Genomic DNA, 17,796 nt, shown 5'->3' with positions numbered 1-17,796 from the left:
TAAAAATGATATATCCCGTTCCTAAGTGTATCGCTCCCGGGCCGGGTTTACTGGCTTTCAGGCACCTACCTAACACGATCACTTTCACTTCCTTTGTTCTCACGGACTTGCCATAGTGCAGACACTTGTACACGCCTTCATCATGCTGTGTTACATTCAGCACGCTGATGGAGAGCTGATCGGAGGAGTGATGAAGAAGCTGGTATTTGGAACTTTTTAAAGCTGCACAAGAGGGAACAAGAGCTGTTATAAGGAGAGGTATCAGATGAATGCAGACTCTCAGTGGATGGATTTTTCACTGGAATGGCTTTTGATGATCACACTTTAAGGGGATGGATGTCGCATCTTTAACTGAGCTGCCTTCCAAATTCTAGTGTTACCAGCTGGAGACCTCTCAATAGTTCGAAGCTGGTTTAGGAAATAAAGTATTTTAATACTAGGATCTGTGAAATAAGCAGCTTGTTTTATTTATGCTGGTAGGAAGTTATGAACTCTGGGCTGGCAAAGGCTTCAGGTGGTAGGAGGATCTTAAATAATTTTTTTTTACATTATGTAAATGCCCCAGTGTAATTTGTCTTAGAAATCTAATTCTCTGTCTTGTCATACACAGCATTGTGATGCAATTATACTCCAATTAAATTTTAAAACACTATTGGAAAGCTATCCATAATTATCACTATTTAAATTTTATAGTCACATGAATAAGATCGGAACAAAAATAGTTGTCAAACTGATTTGATGACAAAGCTGTAAAATCTACTGTTCTTACAATTTCATATGACAATGAATAACCAAGATATGTTTAGAAGAAAAGTTCATTATTATTTAAAGTTTCCCAAAGAGTATGTAGTACTTTCTAATGTTTAGGGAATGGTAAAAATAAACAAAAGCAACAATAAAACAAAACAAAAAAAACCCCCACAAGAACATAAAATCTCCCACAGTTCCAGAAACTTCTAGCCAACAGCAAGTATTCTTTTTGATTCTGTCTTGATCTGGGATTTCCATCTCAAGTCAAAGGTCCCTTAGCGAATCAGAGGCTCCTGAAATGAGTGGTTTTCTTTGTTTCTTTTTTTCTAATGTTAAGATTTATAATGTGAACAAGCCTAAAATAGTTAAACCTCAATTGGCTGACCAAGGAAGGTTGTTTCTCATCTGAAATAATGGTTATGGTGTCCTGGGACACTGATGTTACCTGAGCTGGAATCCAGGTGTTCTCAGCCTCAGCACTACTGACATTTGAGTCCATAATTCTCTATTGGGTGAGAGTACGGGGGGCTACACTCTGCATTATGCATGTTTAGCAGCATCTCTGGCCTCTCTCACTAGAGTCCAGATCCCCATGCCTTTCCTCAGTTCTAACAACCAAAACTATCACATTGCCAAATATCCCGTGGAGGGCAAAAAAATACCCTTGAGGGAGAACCATCACACTAGATCAGGCATTTGAGAATGTCCATCTCCCAGTATTATTGTTGTTGTTTGGTTGCTCGGTTGTGTCTGACTCTTTGTGACCGCATGGACTATAGCCCGCCAGGCTCCTCTGTCTGTAGAATTTCCCAGGCAAGAATACTGGAGTGGGTTGCTATAGCTTTCTCCAGGGGATCTTCCTAACCCAGGGATTGAACCTGCATCTCTTGCATTGGCAAATGGATCCTTTACCACTGGGAAGGAAGCCACCAGGGAAGCCCAGTTTAACCAAAACAAAGCAACAGAAAGCGTTATTTAACAGAATTCTCTCTCCTTAAAGGTTTCTTCTCAGAACTTTTAGTGATTAATATGTACTTATTCTATTGGAATCTAGTTGGTTTAGCTTAAAATAATATATTTAGTTATTTTACAGTGAACCTATCAATATTTAATCATATTTTCTAAAGCACATCAAGTTTTTCTAGAGGGTCTGCTTTTACAAAGCAGAATGAAATTTTCTGTGTTGGATACTTTTCCAAGAATTTGGTAGTTAGAAGTATTAAATGGAGATATAGAATGGTCTCATTATCAGGACATCCCTGGTGGTCCAGTGGTTAAGATTTTGCCCTCCAATGCAGAGGATACAATATTCGATCCCTGGTCAGGGAGCTAAAATCCTATATGCCTTGGTGTCAAAAATCCAAATCATAAAAACGGAAGCAATATTGTAACAAATTCAATAAAGACTTTAAAAAGAGCCCACATTAAAAAAAAAAAAAAAACTTAAAAAAAATCCAGAGTTTAAAAAAAATAGTCTCATTATAAAGGAAGGGTTTCATAAAATACTTCCCAAAGAGATGAACTAAATAGATTTTTAAAAATCCCTTCCCACAAGGGAAAAAAAAAAAAACCTGTGACCACATGAGGTGACAGATATTAACTAAACTTATTGTGGTATTATTTTCCAATATATGAAAGTAAGTGAAATCGCTCAGTCGTGTCCGACTCTTTGAGGCCCCATGGACTGTAGCCTACCAGGCTCCTCCCTCCATGGGATTTTCTAGGCAAGAGTACTGGAGTGGGGTGCCATTTCCTTCTCCAGGGGATCTTCCCAACTCAGGAATCGAACCCTGGTCTCCCGCATTGCAGGCAGATGCTTTAACCTCTGAGCTACCAGGGAAGCTGGTAGCTTTCCAATATATACATATATCAAAAGATTATATGGTACACATTAAACCAATACAATGTTATATGTCAGTTATATCATAATAAAATTGGAGGAAAAGAGAGTTCCCTCCCATCTTAGGCATCTAGGACTCAGTGTGTGTTTGTGAGAGAGGAAGGCTACTGTCCTTTTCAGAGAAAAATGTGCCACCAATTCCTCTTGCTCAGTGATCCTGAGTTTTTGCTAAGACCGTTGGGAGAAGGGGAGCCGTTTTGGGGTGGGCTTTGATGTGCGACTCTGGGTTGCTCAGGTGGAAAGCAGAGCCCCTGGCTGGAGAAGCAGGGTGACGTGTTGGCTGACGAGGACCATGGGCCCCCACCTGTCTGTCTGCTGCCGTCTGTCCTTGTGCTGTTGGTGGTTTCATGGTCGCTGAGAGTCAAAAAGTGACCTGGGGGTGAGGTGGGATGGCGGAAACGGGCTTTGTCATTTGAGCCCCCTTTACCAACCATGCTGGTGGGGTTTCCATTTCAGACTTCCTGCCAGAAAAAAAGCAGCCGTGTGTAAAACACAGGCTTCTGGGTGCGATTTACATGTCACAGTAGGTGGGGCCAAGCCCACCATTGGGGTGACTCATGCTGACTTTCTGGCCCACCAGCCTGTCTGTCTGGAAAATCCGTCAGGTTGAGGTCTGGCGGGGGTTTCTTTCTTCTTCACTTACCAGGTTGTTCATTGAAGAAAATGGTGAAGCCCGAGGGGGCCAGCCACTGCAGAGAGGTGGTCTCCTGAGAAACGGTACAGTTTAGAGTGAGCGTCTGGCCTTCCTCTATGGGGACAGTTTCCATGTGGTTGGTCCGAAAGGCCTCTGTGGAGGAAGAGAATTGGGGACCGTCAGACAGGCATGGGCCACACTACACCTGAATTGAGACAGGGGCTTAGACTTGAGGCAACCTTGTTCATCGTTTGATCATTTGTATACATTTGTTACAGAAACAGAAGCCAAAGTCAACACCAAAAACTGCAAGGAGAGGAGGGAAGCAGTGTGCTAGAGCAATCAAGATGTCTCTTGAAGGAGCATAAGTGAAGGGGTGGGTTTTGATGAAAGGAAAGTTGAACAGCGTCTATGAGGCACTTGCCTTGCCATATGCTGGGAATTGTATCTTCCATGTTACTGATATTAAACTCAGCTTTCAAACTAACGCTCTAAAGCACCAGTTCCCAACCTTTTTGGCACCAGGGGCTGGTTTTGTGGAAGATAACTCTTCCATGGAGGAGGGGGCAATGGTTTCGGGATGATTCAAGTGCATTATAGTATTGTGCACTCCATTATTATTACATCAGCTCCCCCTCAGATCATCAGGCATTAGATCCCAGAGTTTGGGTGGCCCTGCTCTAAAGGAAGAGTGGTTTTGCTCACTTGATGATGAGGCAGTACAGGTTCAAGGTCACAGAGGTCCTCAAGATGGCATCGGTGCCCAGGTCTGTGGGTGTCTAAGCCCATGCTTGTATAACTGGGTCGGACTACCTAAGTGATGAGAGCCCAGAAAATTCAGCTTTTCTGGCCTCTGTTTATAAAAAGGCTGACTCGTGTTTTCAAGTACAGTTGATGGGGAGTGGGTTTCAGAGTCTAAGAAAGAATGTTATGTCCTCTGGGGCTCTTGTGAATTACAGAGCTGCTCTTCCTGGGGAGTAGGTAAGCCCCTGGGGTGGAAGAGCTTCTCCACCAGAGAGTGGATGTTCTTGGATCTCTTCTGATCTAATATTCCACAGCAGCGCTTTCCTGGGCACATGTAAGAGTCTGTAATTTCCCCAAATCATAACCCCCAGAGAATGAGAAACAATAGTTCTAAGCAGCTGCAAAGTTATCCTCCCAAAGAAGAAATTGATAGAAGAATAAATTGGCTTTACTGCTGATTTGGCACATTTATTGCCATTTGTTATTTTTTCAACTTTAAAATTAAAGAATTCTTTTTCCTGAGGATGAAAAAATTCTTAATGAAAGTACAAAACATGTCTATAAACAGAAGAATACCATGGGGTTATAAAATATGAATAGCAAATGCAATGAATTTTATTGTATCATATTAGCTGTTAAAAAAAAAGGAAAAAGAAATGACTTTATTTCCTTGTGATAAATTTCAAGTATTAGGAAAAGCACATTGAAGAGCTCTGGGAATTAACTGTTACAGACTTTTTAGTTTGTTCCATTTTGAAGTCATTAATTTCAACCTAGCCTCCAGCAATAATCACCCAAAATTATTGTATTCTTATTGACTTTCATGGGAAAAGAGTTAGCTTGAGTCCTGATGGAAAAATACTCATATCATCAGCCAATACTATAATGAACAACAAGGATTCAATAAAAAGAGATTGTTTTCAAAAAAAACCATTGAGGCATAGGCCAGAATTCTGCTTAGGCAGGTCATTTGGAAATATTCTCATCTATAAAATCAACCCATGATTGGGTAATAAGGATAATAGTAGAAATGCATTGAAATGACAATGGAATTTCTTCTAAGGGTAAGCAACTCTTGAGCCAAGAATCTGAGTCTAGACCAACTTGTTCTGTATCATTCCATTATACGATTCTTGCTTTATCTCTAGCCCTTGTGCATGATCTTGCTTCCCACAGATTGAAGCTGCAAGAGGGCAGTGACTGTACTTTATATTTATCTACAATTCTTTCTTAACAGAAACTGTCACAGTGCAAGCTTGGCAAGTAATGGTCTAATGCCAGCTTTCATGATGACACTGTAACACAGGCAATGGATAGCTATCTTTGCTCTCCTGTTGTTCATAAGAATATTGACAGAGAGGAGGACAGTTCCTACAGAAATATATGATAGGATAAAAACTAATGTTAAGCAACATCCCCTGATTTCATCCTTTGGGCAAGAAGTTAACACTCAGAGGCTTTGCCAATGTTCTTACCTTTGATAAAATGATTGTCTTAGACAGGAAGCCCACACTGGGGGAGAAGGGAGAGGTGAGATTTATGTGCACTCTGTTTATGGATAAATGTCTCCCATTTTAAAGGTGTATATATCATTGTCTTTTTCTTGGGAATGTGTGCTTATGAATTAAATCATGTCATTTAATCCTTACAGTGTCTTAAAAATTGTATGAAAATGTAGTATGGTGTTTTAGCATATGGCAAAGAATTCTATCTCTCAAGATGAGTGTTTGCTCTTGCTGTTGAGATGTCAGGGTCAGGCTGCTGACCACAGAAGAGGTACCGAGTTCCAGATGGAAAGGACTGCATCTGAGGCTTAGAACACCAGTCATTTCCTCTGCTCTTGGCTCCTAGCCTTGCATTTGACTTCCTAAGCCTGTTTCTCTTGCAATGTTGTCATGTAGACCCCATGTTTGATTCAGAGACAGGAAATCATTGTAGAAAGGAAGACTAGCTCAGTGAGAAGCCACTGCACCACACTGCTTCAGCTGCGGTACTTAAAAATATTGGCTAATGTGTCTAAGTCATGTCAAAGAGTAGAAGAGAAGGACAGTGGTACCTGAGTTTTGATGCCACATCTTCTAAGAAAAAAGTTCCCCATGATGCTCTTGCTGCTATTGAAAACTACAGTGGAATTTGTCTTTAAAATCTTTTTTTCACCCAAGTTTAGAGTCAAACTTTCACCTTCTTTGTCAAAGGGATTGGGTGTGGGGTATCTTCTTAGCTCACCACTTCCTCCCCTGCAGGCTCTAAAAACATTTATATTATATTCGTATTCACCTTAGCATTTCTAGCGTAGACAGCAAGTGCCCTGTGCCTACTTGCTAGTTCTCTCTGTCAGTCTTCAGAGTTCTCTGATGTGACTCCCAAATGCTGGACATCCTGAGCTTGGCAATGAATCACTGTGATGTCTCTCCTAGGAGGTCACCACGTACTACTGGTAGGTCGTGTTTATTGAGTGGATTATTGACTTCTGGGCTTGGTCATTATCTTCGTGACTGGGTTCATCCATCCATGTACTGCCATGTGTCATGAGGTCACTAGTTAAGTCTAAGGCTATAGATTGTGTCTGTGTGGTTGGTTTATATGTAGAAAGGGAACGTATGACCTTCACCATCATCTCCACCCTCCATCCCGTGAGCCAATTGTTCTAGGAGTGGAATAGCATCACACCAAAGCACACGTGACTGACTCTGAAGCTGAAGGGCAAGCAGCAGTCATAACCACCTACCAGAGCACCTGTAGATGAAATTTGCATGGTTCCTAAGAGTCCTTGGTTTTTCTCAAGGTTTGGGGAGTTGCAGTGTATCCACCCTACTATAGGTCATCATGGCAGATTGAAGAAAGGCAAAGATTCTTTTTCTTATAGCCCAATTATTGAATTGCAACAGATACCACCTGCTCCATTCCAGCATTTCTTTGTTGTCATCACTGTCATCCCAAGCCACTGCATGCCAGGTATCTGAGAGGCACCCCAGCCTCTTCCCTCTCCAAAACATCTCTTGAATCAATTCATTCCTCTTTTCTTTTTCCCTACTATCACTGCCTGCATTGTTTTTCTCTTGGACCGTTGCAGTAACCTCCTTCTAGCCTCTGCTCCCTCTAACTTACCATTTTTCATCTGCTTCAGCATTACAATGAAAGGAAATTCCCTTGTGGTCCAGTGGTTAGGACTCTGCACACCCACTACCAAGGGCCCAAGCTCCATCTCTGGTCAGGGAACTAAGATCCCACATCCCACAAGCCGTGGGATTTTGCAGTTCGGCCAAAAATTAAAAATAAAAACTCAGATTCTTAAAAAAAAACTACATATAAAATATACAAATTAAATCAATCCCTTCATTAGAATATTTGCTGTGGCTCCCACTGCTTATATGAATCAGGCCAGTATTTCAGATAATTGGACCCTCTATCTTCTCCAGTTCTATTTGCTGATACTCCCTTTCAGGTGCCCCATGTAAATGGCCACCTGCAAACTCCAGAAATTTTGGACTCAAGAAGATCATTTCCCTTTGTCCATGCTGTTCTCAGCCTCGAATGCCTTTCTTAGCTCCTTCAAGACTTAAGTCAAATTACACCACTTTTGTCAAACCTGCCCAACTCAACTGGCCTTTCGCTTCTCTCTCCCCTTCAGTGACCTCCTCTCTCCTCCAGATCCCCGAAGGCTTCAAATAGACTTTTCTTAACAGCACTTCACACATCACTTTTTCAGTTGCGAGTATGTCTCTTGTGGATAGATTACAAACTCCTCATACAAAAGTTGTTTGTATTCCCAGGGCTGAGCACAATCTCAGATTTTAAGTATTTGTTCAATCAATGGCTAAATATGAGTAAATGTATATTCACTAATATATTAATAGGATGCTCACTTTACATTAAATAATAAAGGCTGGAGCTAAGTTAGAATCAGAGACACACAATGAGTTAAATCTCAGATCAGAGCCTTATTTGTGTTCCCCTTTTGAGGTTAGCAGGCAAAACATGCTTGGATTCAGATCATTACAAAAAGGCATCATTGTTATTCTTTAGATAGACTCAATAGAGAAGATTATGTGTGAAAATGAATCACATTTTGTCAAAATTGAATGATTTCCAGTATAGCTTTAAAGAATCTTGTCTCAACATGTCAGTAAATGGATGACTCTTTCCTGGTCAAAGGAAATATTGAGAGGACCTTACTCCATCTGCAACTAGAGTGGCTCATGCATCCTACTCTCCATGAAATGACCAGAATAGAGGGTGCAAATTGGTGGGTTTTCATCATCCACAATATAGGAAAATGGGATGAATTTTGAAAAATTCTCCATTCTTACTGTATTTGACCCACCCTAGGGGCTGCCAGTAGGAATCCTGAAAAGAGGGCAGGTTCCAAGATTATAGGTCTTTTTTTTTTTTTTTTTTTGGTCTTTAAGTTTTTGGCACCCATGGAAGTTGTGCAGTAAAAGAAGGTGTCATGATCTTCCCATAATTCAATTAGCTAAAAACAGCTGGCAATTTATATTGCCCAAACTGATGATTTCCTGCCTTTTTGCTGATAAGAAAGCAGCATGGTCAGCTCCTATCCTGTTTGGGACCCTGATGGGCATGAGTAAGATTAGGTTAGAGTCGGCTTCCCAGGTGGCTCAGTGGGTAAAGAATCCACCTGCAATGCAGGAGACACAGGCAGACACAGGTTCGATCCCCAGGTTGGGAAGATCTCCTGGAGGAGGGCATGGCAACCCACTTCAGTATTCTAGCCTGGAGAATCCCATAGACACAGGAGCCTGGTGGGCTACAGTCCACAGGGTTGTAAAGAGTCAGACACGCCTGAAGGGACTGAACACACAGCACACACACAGTGGGCAACTGGTTCTCAGATACGATTGACCCTAGATGCCCTCTGGATGGCCCCCTTTGGATGAGTTTTCAGTTGAGGATTTTTCAATAATGAATCTTCCATATTGTGCAAATCACTGGCTTTCAAACTTTTGAACCACATCAAGAAATATATTTTCTATCACAGTCCAATTCATACACTCTCCCTGAAAACTTTCTTGAGATAGTACTTTTACTATGTGCTCTGCTGATATTTACATTGTTAGTTACTAGCAGGTTTTCTAACTTCTTGTAACCTCAATTTTATCATATATAAATTAGGGATATGAATACCTCTCTCATTTTTTTTTGGCTAGGATAAATGAAATTAACATAAAGTACCCAGCATTGTACATGATGCAATAAATACATTTCTCCCCTTTCTTTATAAACAGTACTTGAGTAATTTATATTCTAAAAGACTTATCTTTGGCTTACTTTAGGGCACAATTATTGTAGTTTTTATTTAAAACATTATTTTTGTGAGGTATTTTTGAAAGAAAATGACTACTGAAAAAGTGAAGGTCAGTTAAAGGCTTTAAATTTTGGAATAATAGAAAGCATTCTAATTTTAGCCACTTACATGTACTTTTTATGAATGCATTAGCTCTTCTTCAAGCCACTTATTGAAGAAACTTATTTATTACCAAAATTGAATCTTTATTAAGTGCCTCAGGGTACAGGGACCAAAAAAGAGAGCACTAATTGAAGTGTATAAAGTAGGAAATTGGAATACTGTGTAAAATAGGAAATCTAGTTTTTTTTTTTTAATTTAATTTTTATTTTGTATTAAGAGTATAGTTGATTTACAATATTATGTTGGTTTCAGGTGTATAGCAGAATGATTCAGCTATACATATTTATCAAATTCTTTCCCCCTATAGGTTATTACAGAATATTGGGTAGAGTTCTCTGTGTTCTATAGTAAGTCCTTGTTGATATTCTGTTTTATATAAAGTAGTGTGAATATGTTAATCCCAAACTCCTAATTCATTCATCCTCCTCCCTTTCCCCTTTGGTAGCCATAAGGAAATCTAGTTTTAAAAGGTACACTCTCCAGATGCAGTTCTATGGTGAAGGAAGATTTAGAAGGAGAGATGCTTCACTTGGAAGATAACTATAGATTCGATATTTGGAAACAAGCAACCCTGTATATATGTGATTTTCTTTGCAATAAAATGATACAAGTTGCAATCAGAGATTCAGGGACAATACATCCTGCCCCCACTTTGGGGTAGGAATGATTTAACCTGTGCTGAGAAGAACTATGTGTCTTTCTTTAATGTTCATAGTGTAACATTAGAATTAAGCATTGAAAATCACATTTGCAAATAATAAGGAAATGTAAAGTGACTCAAAAAATAAGCACAAGATTTTCACTGGAATCATGATTTCCGAACTAATTCAGGGTTGTCTAGCATTTTGCCATTTTCAAAGTACTTTTACAATTGAAATTTGATCCTTATAACAATAGGGTTTGGTAGATCAAACATCATTATCATTTTAATTTCAAGATGTAGAAACTGTTTCAGAGAAATTATTTGGCTCAGGCTTATACAACAAGGAGGTTTTTTGTTGTTGTTGTTGTTTTAAGCTTTTATTTTGTTTTGGAGTATAGCCAATTAGCAATGTTGTGATAGTTTCAGTTGGACAGCAAAGGGACTCAGCCATGCATATACATGTATCCATTTCCCCCAAACCCCTCTCCCATCCAGGCTGCCACATAAGTTCGAGCAGCGTTCCCTGTGCTGTACAGTAAGACCAAAGAATAAAAAGGTTTTAAAATGCCAAACTGATGCTCTTTCAACTGGTATACCCTTAAAAGACAGTAGTACGCTTGTTAGTTACACTTTGCCATAACCCAGATTCCACGGAGACACACACTACAATGACCCTTTCTGTAGACCCTTTAGCAATTGAACATGAGATTCAATTCATCCTGTAACATCCCTCCAATGTGTAATCGTAGTGGAATCTGAGAGATTTATGTGGAAAGTGAGAGATTTACCTGAGGTGCTTCTGCAGTCAGTCCTCTATGAGAGCAGTAGACTGACTGATAGATGTGCCCAAACATTAGGTCAACTGAGCATCAAAAAAACACGAGCTCTGAGTCCTTACCTTGTAAGGGGAACCACGCCAGCAAGCTGCAAACTCTCCACCACATGCTGTGCTCTGCTGTTGTCACACTTGTCGACTTCCTCTGGGTTCTGAAATAAATAGAGCAGAGTGGTTTCTCTTGAGAGAGGGAGGCAGTGGCTCTGTGACCTCATCTCACACCTCCTCCGTTGGCTCTGGAAGCCCCCTTTTAGTTAGCTGCCCTCAAAATACCTCCAGGTGGAACATTTAGGGAACCACATGTGTCACCCCGATGGTGGAGACGGCTGAGTGATGTGTTGGTGGCACAGATCTTTCTACCGCACGTGGGTAGTCCTTATAAGTCAGTGAGTTGGAGGGCTTTTGGAGAGCGAGGAGGTGGGAGAGAAATGAAAAGGTTCCTGTGTAGTGATGTCAACTTCTTTTCACTTTTCTAGTTTATTAAACAATTTAAATCAGTCAAGATTTGCTGATTGTTTCTAGCTCTGGCAACAATTTCCTGTAGTTATCAGGGGGCAGAATTCACTAATTCATATATTTACTCATTTTTAAAAAAATCTATGTATCCATTCACCCCCCCTACCCTTCCATCATTCATCCACCATCCATACCTAGCCATCTTGTTAAGTATTGCTCTAAGATATGAACAGATATGAAAGATAAAGCCTTGTGTTTAAGGAGAATATGATATAGTGGGGGCGACGATATGCAATTTTGGTATTTGATTCTCATTAACCAGATGAATTGAGATAGACTTTATTTCATTTTTTCAGGGACACACAGCACAATACAAATAGACTTATGTTTAGAAAATAGGTTAGTCTGCAATGTTTAGAGAATTGTAAAGGAAATAATATTTACTGGTTCTAGTTGAAATTAATGTTAATATTCTTAAATGTATTGATAGTTTGGGTGGGGAACATTATATCCATCAAAAACATCTTTCAAATATTTCCCCTAATTTAACAGACAGAAAGAGAATAAAAATAAAGAAAATTGAGTTTGCTTGGAGTTTACTAGGATATAATGTCCTGTTTCTCAAATTGTTTGAGGATTTAAATGTCTTGGGCCACCAGCTAAGAAATGCAGACTGGTAGGGTCCACTCCAGACTGATTAATGAGAATTTCACTGGAATGAGTAGCTGCTGGTACATTTAACAAGGTCTCCAGGTATCAGAAGGCAAGTGTGAGCAGCACTGATGGTGAGAGTTTTCTGGAATTGAAACCAAGAGATGTGGGAAGTAGCCCCATCTCTGCCACTAGCTGGTGTGGCTAGGGCCATAGAAGGTTCTCCTTGTTGAATATATTGAAGTGTATGGACTTGCTTCTAGAAGTGGGGAATCAGTAGATTGCATTGTTGTTCTGTTGCTAAGTCATGTCTGACTCTTTGTGACCCCATGGACTGCAGCACACTAGGCTTCTCTGTGCCTCACTGTTGCCCAGAGTTTGCCCAAGTTCATGTCCATTGAGTCAGTGAGGCTATCCAACCATATCATCCTCTGCCTCCCTCTTCTTCTTCTTTTGCCCTCCGTCTTTCCCAGCATCAGGGTCTTTTCCAATGAGTCGGCTCTTTGCATCAGGAGGCCTAAGTACTAGAGCTTCAGCATCAGTCCTTCCAATGAGTATTCAGGGTTGATTTCCTTTAGGATTGACCAGTTTGATCTCCTTGCTGTCCAAGGGACTCTCAAGAGTCTTCTCCAGCACCACAGTTTGAAAGCAGCAGTTCTTTGGTGCTCAGGTTGCACTGTACCACTTTTCAAAATAGAGAATTGAAGGGTTTGGTTGAGGTGACACAGTCAGTGGCGGAACTGAGAGTACAAACCAAGACTGTTGAGTATTTGGTCTGATTCCTGCCCCCTTCTCCTGCATAAGATTCCCTCCAGAACTTCACATTCTTCCTGCTATGGCTCCATGGCTCTCTAAGCATTTGGTTTTCCCACCAATGTCTTGTCTCTGCTTTGGAGTGACACTTGATCTGCTCCCCGTTAAGGAAGCCCAGGGGAAGTGCTGTAAGGTGTCTCAGGGCCTCCCTTCAAAGGTGTGAATTGCCTGTGGCTAGTTAGTTGTTTCTCATGCTTGTTTTCACCTAGAAGAATGCTATTCCCTATAGAATTTTCTAACCTTCCTGTCAGAGCACAAGAGGAAAAGGCTTTATTTTTCCTCTTGACACAGTGGTGTCAGATGTGCTCTCATAAAGCCAGAAGCAGGTCTGGACTTAGTTACTGCTTGACTTTTCAGATCTTGAGCTCGTCATTTAACTTGAATGTATTTAAGAGGAGGTAAAAAAAAAAAAAAATCACTGACAAGAAACAAAAGTAAAAGTGTCATCATGGAAGTTCTCATTTTAAGCAGGTGAAAAAAAAGCTTTGACCTCTTTGGAACTAAATTCAGGTCCTGGAGAAGGGTCACTTTGCTTCTCTCTTTTTTAATCATGGTTTTCTGTCATTTTCTGTAGGTAAAATGTGGAGAAGTGGGTAGAAATGACTTAATGAATACAAGACTCAGGTGACCGGAGAATAACCATAACCCAGGTCAAAAAATAGAACATTGCTAGGGCTTCCCAGGTGGCTCAGTGGTAAAGAATCTGCCTGCCAATGCAGGATACATGGGTTCGATCTCTGGGTCAGAAAAATCCCCTGGAGAAGGAAATGGCAACCCATTTCCTGGTTGCCTGGAGACTCCCACGGACAAAGGAGCCTGGCAGGCTACAGTCCATGGGGTCGAAAAGATTCCTACATGACTTAGTGACTAAGCAACAGCAAAGGACCCCAGAAGCCCTCTTGTATCAGACCCTCCCTGCCTCCCCAAAGATAATCAAAGATTAATAATATCTTTATGTTTACACTGTAAAAATGGTTTTGCCTGTGTTTGAAACTTATATAAATGGAATCATAAACCATGTGTTCTTCTGTATTTGGCTTCTTTCATTCAATATTATGTTTTTGAGACTTATTCACACTCTTGCATGTAGATATAGTACTCTCATTTTCATTGCTGTAGAATATTCTAGTTTATAAATTTGTCACTTTTGTCTATTCTTCTTTTGTGGACATTTACAGCTGTTTCCAGTTTCGGAGTCACTGAGAGTAAAGCTCTCAACATTTTTTGTCATGGCCCTTGGAGCTCAAGCACATACATTTTGTTTGGGTACTTTCCTAGGAATTATGAGTCTCTTTAAAGTTCTGTTTAAAGTAATTAGCCTCCAAGTAAAATAAATAAATTTAAATAAAAAAAAATAAAGTTCTGTTAATTTACTCTCCCTCCAGCAGTCCTTGGGGGTTTCTTTATTCTGCCTTATCACCCATGTTTGTCTTTTAATTTCAGCTCTTTGTTTTATTGTAATTTTAGTTTGTATTTTTCTGATGTCTAATGAGGTTGACAGCTTTTTTGTGTTTAATAGTCACCTGGGTCGGAGAAGGCAATGGCATCCCACTCCAGTACTCTTGCCTGGAAAATCCCATGGATGGAGGAGCCTGGTAGGCTGCAGTCCATGGGATCGTGAAAAGTCAGATACGACTGAACGACTTCACTTTCACTTTTCACTTTCATGCACTGGAGAAGGAAATGGCAACCCACTCCAGTGTTCTTGCCTGGAGAATCCCTGCTGTTTATGGGGTCGCACAGAATCGGACATGACTGAAGTGACTTAGCAGCAGCAGCAGCAGTCACCTGGGTAACCTTTTTGTGACGTATTCATTTGAGTCTTTTCCCCATTTTCTTTATAGGATTGTCTGCCTTTTACTTGATGGAACTTCTTTGTATGTTCTAGAAATAAGCTCTTTGTCAGTTACAGGTGTTGGAAATACGTTTTCATGTGTGTGGCTTACATTTTTACTCTCTTAAAAGCCTCTTTCTCTTTTTTGGCTACACTTCGCATCATGTGGGCCCTTAATTCCCCAACCTGGAATGGAGCCTGTGCTCCCTGCTGTGGCAGCGCAGTGTCCTGGTCCTTAGTTCTAATGTTGTCCAGTTTGTCACTTTTTCTTCTTATGATTGGTGCTTTTTGTGTTTTGATTAAAAAATCTTCCACTATCTTAAAAAAGAAGTTCTTAGATTGAAACCTAAGTCTACAGCACAGTTTGTCCCAAATCTGTTGATGTAACGTGGTTTTAGTACAATATTCATGAATCAAATGGGCTTTTGTTTGAGAATGGAGACACATGAAATTTGCCAGGTGTTTGTTTCACAGTAGGCAGGTCGACTTCCTCATTCTCTTTCAAAACACAAATTTGATGTTGTTCTTCTGCTCTGAAGCTTTTAGCGGCTTCCTTTTGCCTGAAAGCTATAGTACAAATTGTTTGGCAGGTCGTTCGAGGCCATTCACACTCTGGCCCCAATCTACTGTTTCAGCCTTCTTTTCCACCCTTGCCCCAAATGTACCCGTAGACAATTCTTGTCCTAGATCAAGCACACAGCACATTTTCATGCTCACAGTTTACAGTGCTGTAGTTCACACTACCCTATCTGCTTAAACTGACCTTGTGTTTCTGAGGAGATTCTATTTGTCTTCTGAAGCCCAGCACTTCTCAAAGAGGAATAGTAATTAGTGTTTAAGAATATGGACTCTGGAACCATCTCTCTGGAATCAAAGCCTGAAGTTTTCTTATCTGGGAAATGGGTAGAATGACAGCACTCACGCCCATGGTTGATGTGAGAGTTAAAGGATGTGTAGAGGTTCCCAGGTGGTGCTGGTGGTAAAGAAGCCGCCTGCCAATGCAGATGACATAAGAGAGGTGTGTTCAATCCCTGCATCAGGAAGATCCCCTGGAGGAGGGCATGGCAACCCACTCCAGTAGTCTTGCCTGGAGAATCCCATGGACAGAGGAGCCTGGGGGGCTACAGTCCATAGGGTTGCAGAAGAGCTGGATGTGACTGAAGCGGCTGAGTACACACAGTGAATGGAATAGTGCTGAAGAATCTGCCTGCTAATGCAGGAGATACGGGTTCGATCCCTGGGTCAGGAAGATCCCGTGGAGGAGGAAATGGCAACCCACTCCAGTATTCTTGCCTGGGAAATCCCATGGACAGAGGAGTCTGGTGGGCTACAGTGCATGGGGTCACAAAGAGTGGGACGCGACTGAGTGCGCGCAGTAAATACTATATGAGTTAGCTGTTGTTATCCTCTGCTCTCCCAGGGAGGGGAAAATTGATTCTCCACTTTCTTTGCCCCCATGATAGTTTCTTTTTAGCATACTAGATCTTATCCATTCATCTGTCAGTGGACATTTAGTTGTTGCCTTGTCTTGGCTGTTGTAAACAGTGCTGCAGTGAACACTGGGGTACATTTCCTTTCGAACCATTATTTTCTCCAGATACACGCCCAGGAGTGGGATTGCAGTATCATATGGTAGCTCTATTTTTAGTTTTTAAAGGAACTTCCATACTTTTCTCCATAGTGGCTGCACCAATTTGCACTCCCACCAACAGTATGGAAGGGTTGCCTTTTCTCTACAGTCTGTCTAGCATTTATTTGTCAACTTTCTGATGGTGGCCATTCTGACCTGTGTGAGGTGAATCGTCTTCTCTAATAATTAGCAACACTGAGCATCTTTTCATGTGCCTGTTGTCTCCCTGTATGTCTTCTTTGAAGAAATGTCTATTTAGGTCTTCTACCCGTTTTTTGATTGGGTTGTTTGTTTTTTAGATACTGAGCAGTGTGAGCTTTTGTATTGATATATTTTGGAAAACAATCCTTTGTTGCTTGCATCATTTGCAAATATTTTCTTCCAGGTCATAGGTTGTCTTTTCATTTTTGAACGGCTTGCTTTACTGTGCCAAAACTTTTAAAGTTTAATTGGGTCCCATTTGTTTATTTTCATTTTCATTACTCTAGGAGATGGATCCAAAAAATATTTTTTGCCATTTATGTCAAAGAGTGTTCTGCTTATTTTTTCCTCTAAGAGTTTTATAGTATATGGTCTGACATTTAGGTCTTTCTTCTCCCACTTTGAGTTTATTTTTGAATATGATATTAGAAAATGTTCTAGTTCCATTCTTTTGATGTAGCTGTCCAGTTTTTCCCGTGTCACTTATTGGAGAGACTGTCTTTTCTCCATTGTATATTCTTGCATGCTTTATCATATATAAACCGGCCATAAGTGTGTGGGTTTATTTCTGAGCTTTCTGCTTTGTTTCATTTATTCATGAGCCAGTACTGTACTGTTTTGATTACTGTAGCTTTGTTGTTTAGTCAAAGATCATAGGAATCTTTTTAACAGTGTTATTGAGATATAATTGACATAATGAATTGTCTATATTTAAAACGGACAATTTGATAAATGTCAACATATGCATATACCTATTAAATCATCATCACTATCAAAACAGTGAACATATCCAGCACCCCCAAAAGTTTCCTCCTGCCTGTTGTAATCCTCTCTCTTGTCCCTCTCTATCTCCCCTCTTCAACAACTACTGATCTGCTTTCTGTCACTGTTCATCTCAAAATAATGTATGGAGGGTTCATTCCTTTCTATGACTGGGTAGTAGTTCATGATATGAATTTACCAGCTTGCCCACTCACCTGGAGGTGGACTTCTGGTTTGTTTACCATGAGATAGGCTAAATAATTGATTATTAAATTGAATCAGTTGTAGCAAAACTTTAAAATAAGAGGAACCACACTGGCTTTTTGTGATAATCTTCCAATTTACAGAAAAAGTTCAAGGTTAGCAAGAGGTGTTAAGTAAATGCTGGTCCTTAGTTGGTACCTGGAGTGTACACTCAGGAGAGCTCCCCAGATTCCCCCTCCATTCCCCAGAGGCTGGGACATGTTAGGTGGGTCCTTCTCTGAGAATTGCCTCCAGTGCAGAGAACCATTTTA

The 17,796-nt window shown here is 40.5% G+C and overlaps 1 protein-coding gene and 1 long non-coding RNA gene across 4 annotated transcripts in view; one reads left to right on the top strand and one right to left on the bottom strand.

Annotated features, from left to right (window-relative positions):
* Positions 1 to 11,088, bottom strand: part of CRTAM (cytotoxic and regulatory T cell molecule) — a 28,842-nt gene extending 17,754 nt beyond the window's left edge. The window contains exons 1-3 of one of the 2 annotated variants that reach the window (XM_005216063.5): positions 10,888 to 11,088; positions 3,294 to 3,437; positions 70 to 222 (exon numbers count right to left, since the gene is read on the bottom strand). In XM_005216063.5, the coding sequence (XP_005216120.1) occupies positions 70 to 222; positions 3,294 to 3,417 (277 nt within the window). In that variant the 5' untranslated portion in view covers positions 3,418 to 3,437; positions 10,888 to 11,088. 2 annotated transcript variants of the gene reach the window in all.
* Positions 6,087 to 17,796, top strand: part of LOC107133160 (uncharacterized) — a 39,377-nt gene continuing 27,667 nt past the window's right edge. For both annotated transcript variants that reach the window (XR_009490655.1, XR_009490654.1), the window contains exon 1: positions 6,087 to 6,465. This is a non-coding gene — a long non-coding RNA (uncharacterized lncRNA). The remainder of the gene's footprint in view (positions 6,466 to 17,796) is intronic.

This window comes from Bos taurus, chromosome 15, assembly GCF_002263795.3.
Source record: "Bos taurus isolate L1 Dominette 01449 registration number 42190680 breed Hereford chromosome 15, ARS-UCD2.0, whole genome shotgun sequence".
NCBI classification, from domain to species: domain Eukaryota; kingdom Metazoa; phylum Chordata; class Mammalia; order Artiodactyla; family Bovidae; genus Bos; species Bos taurus.
Note: the sequence above shows the minus strand (reverse complement) of the source record. Positions and strands in the feature narration are given on the sequence as shown.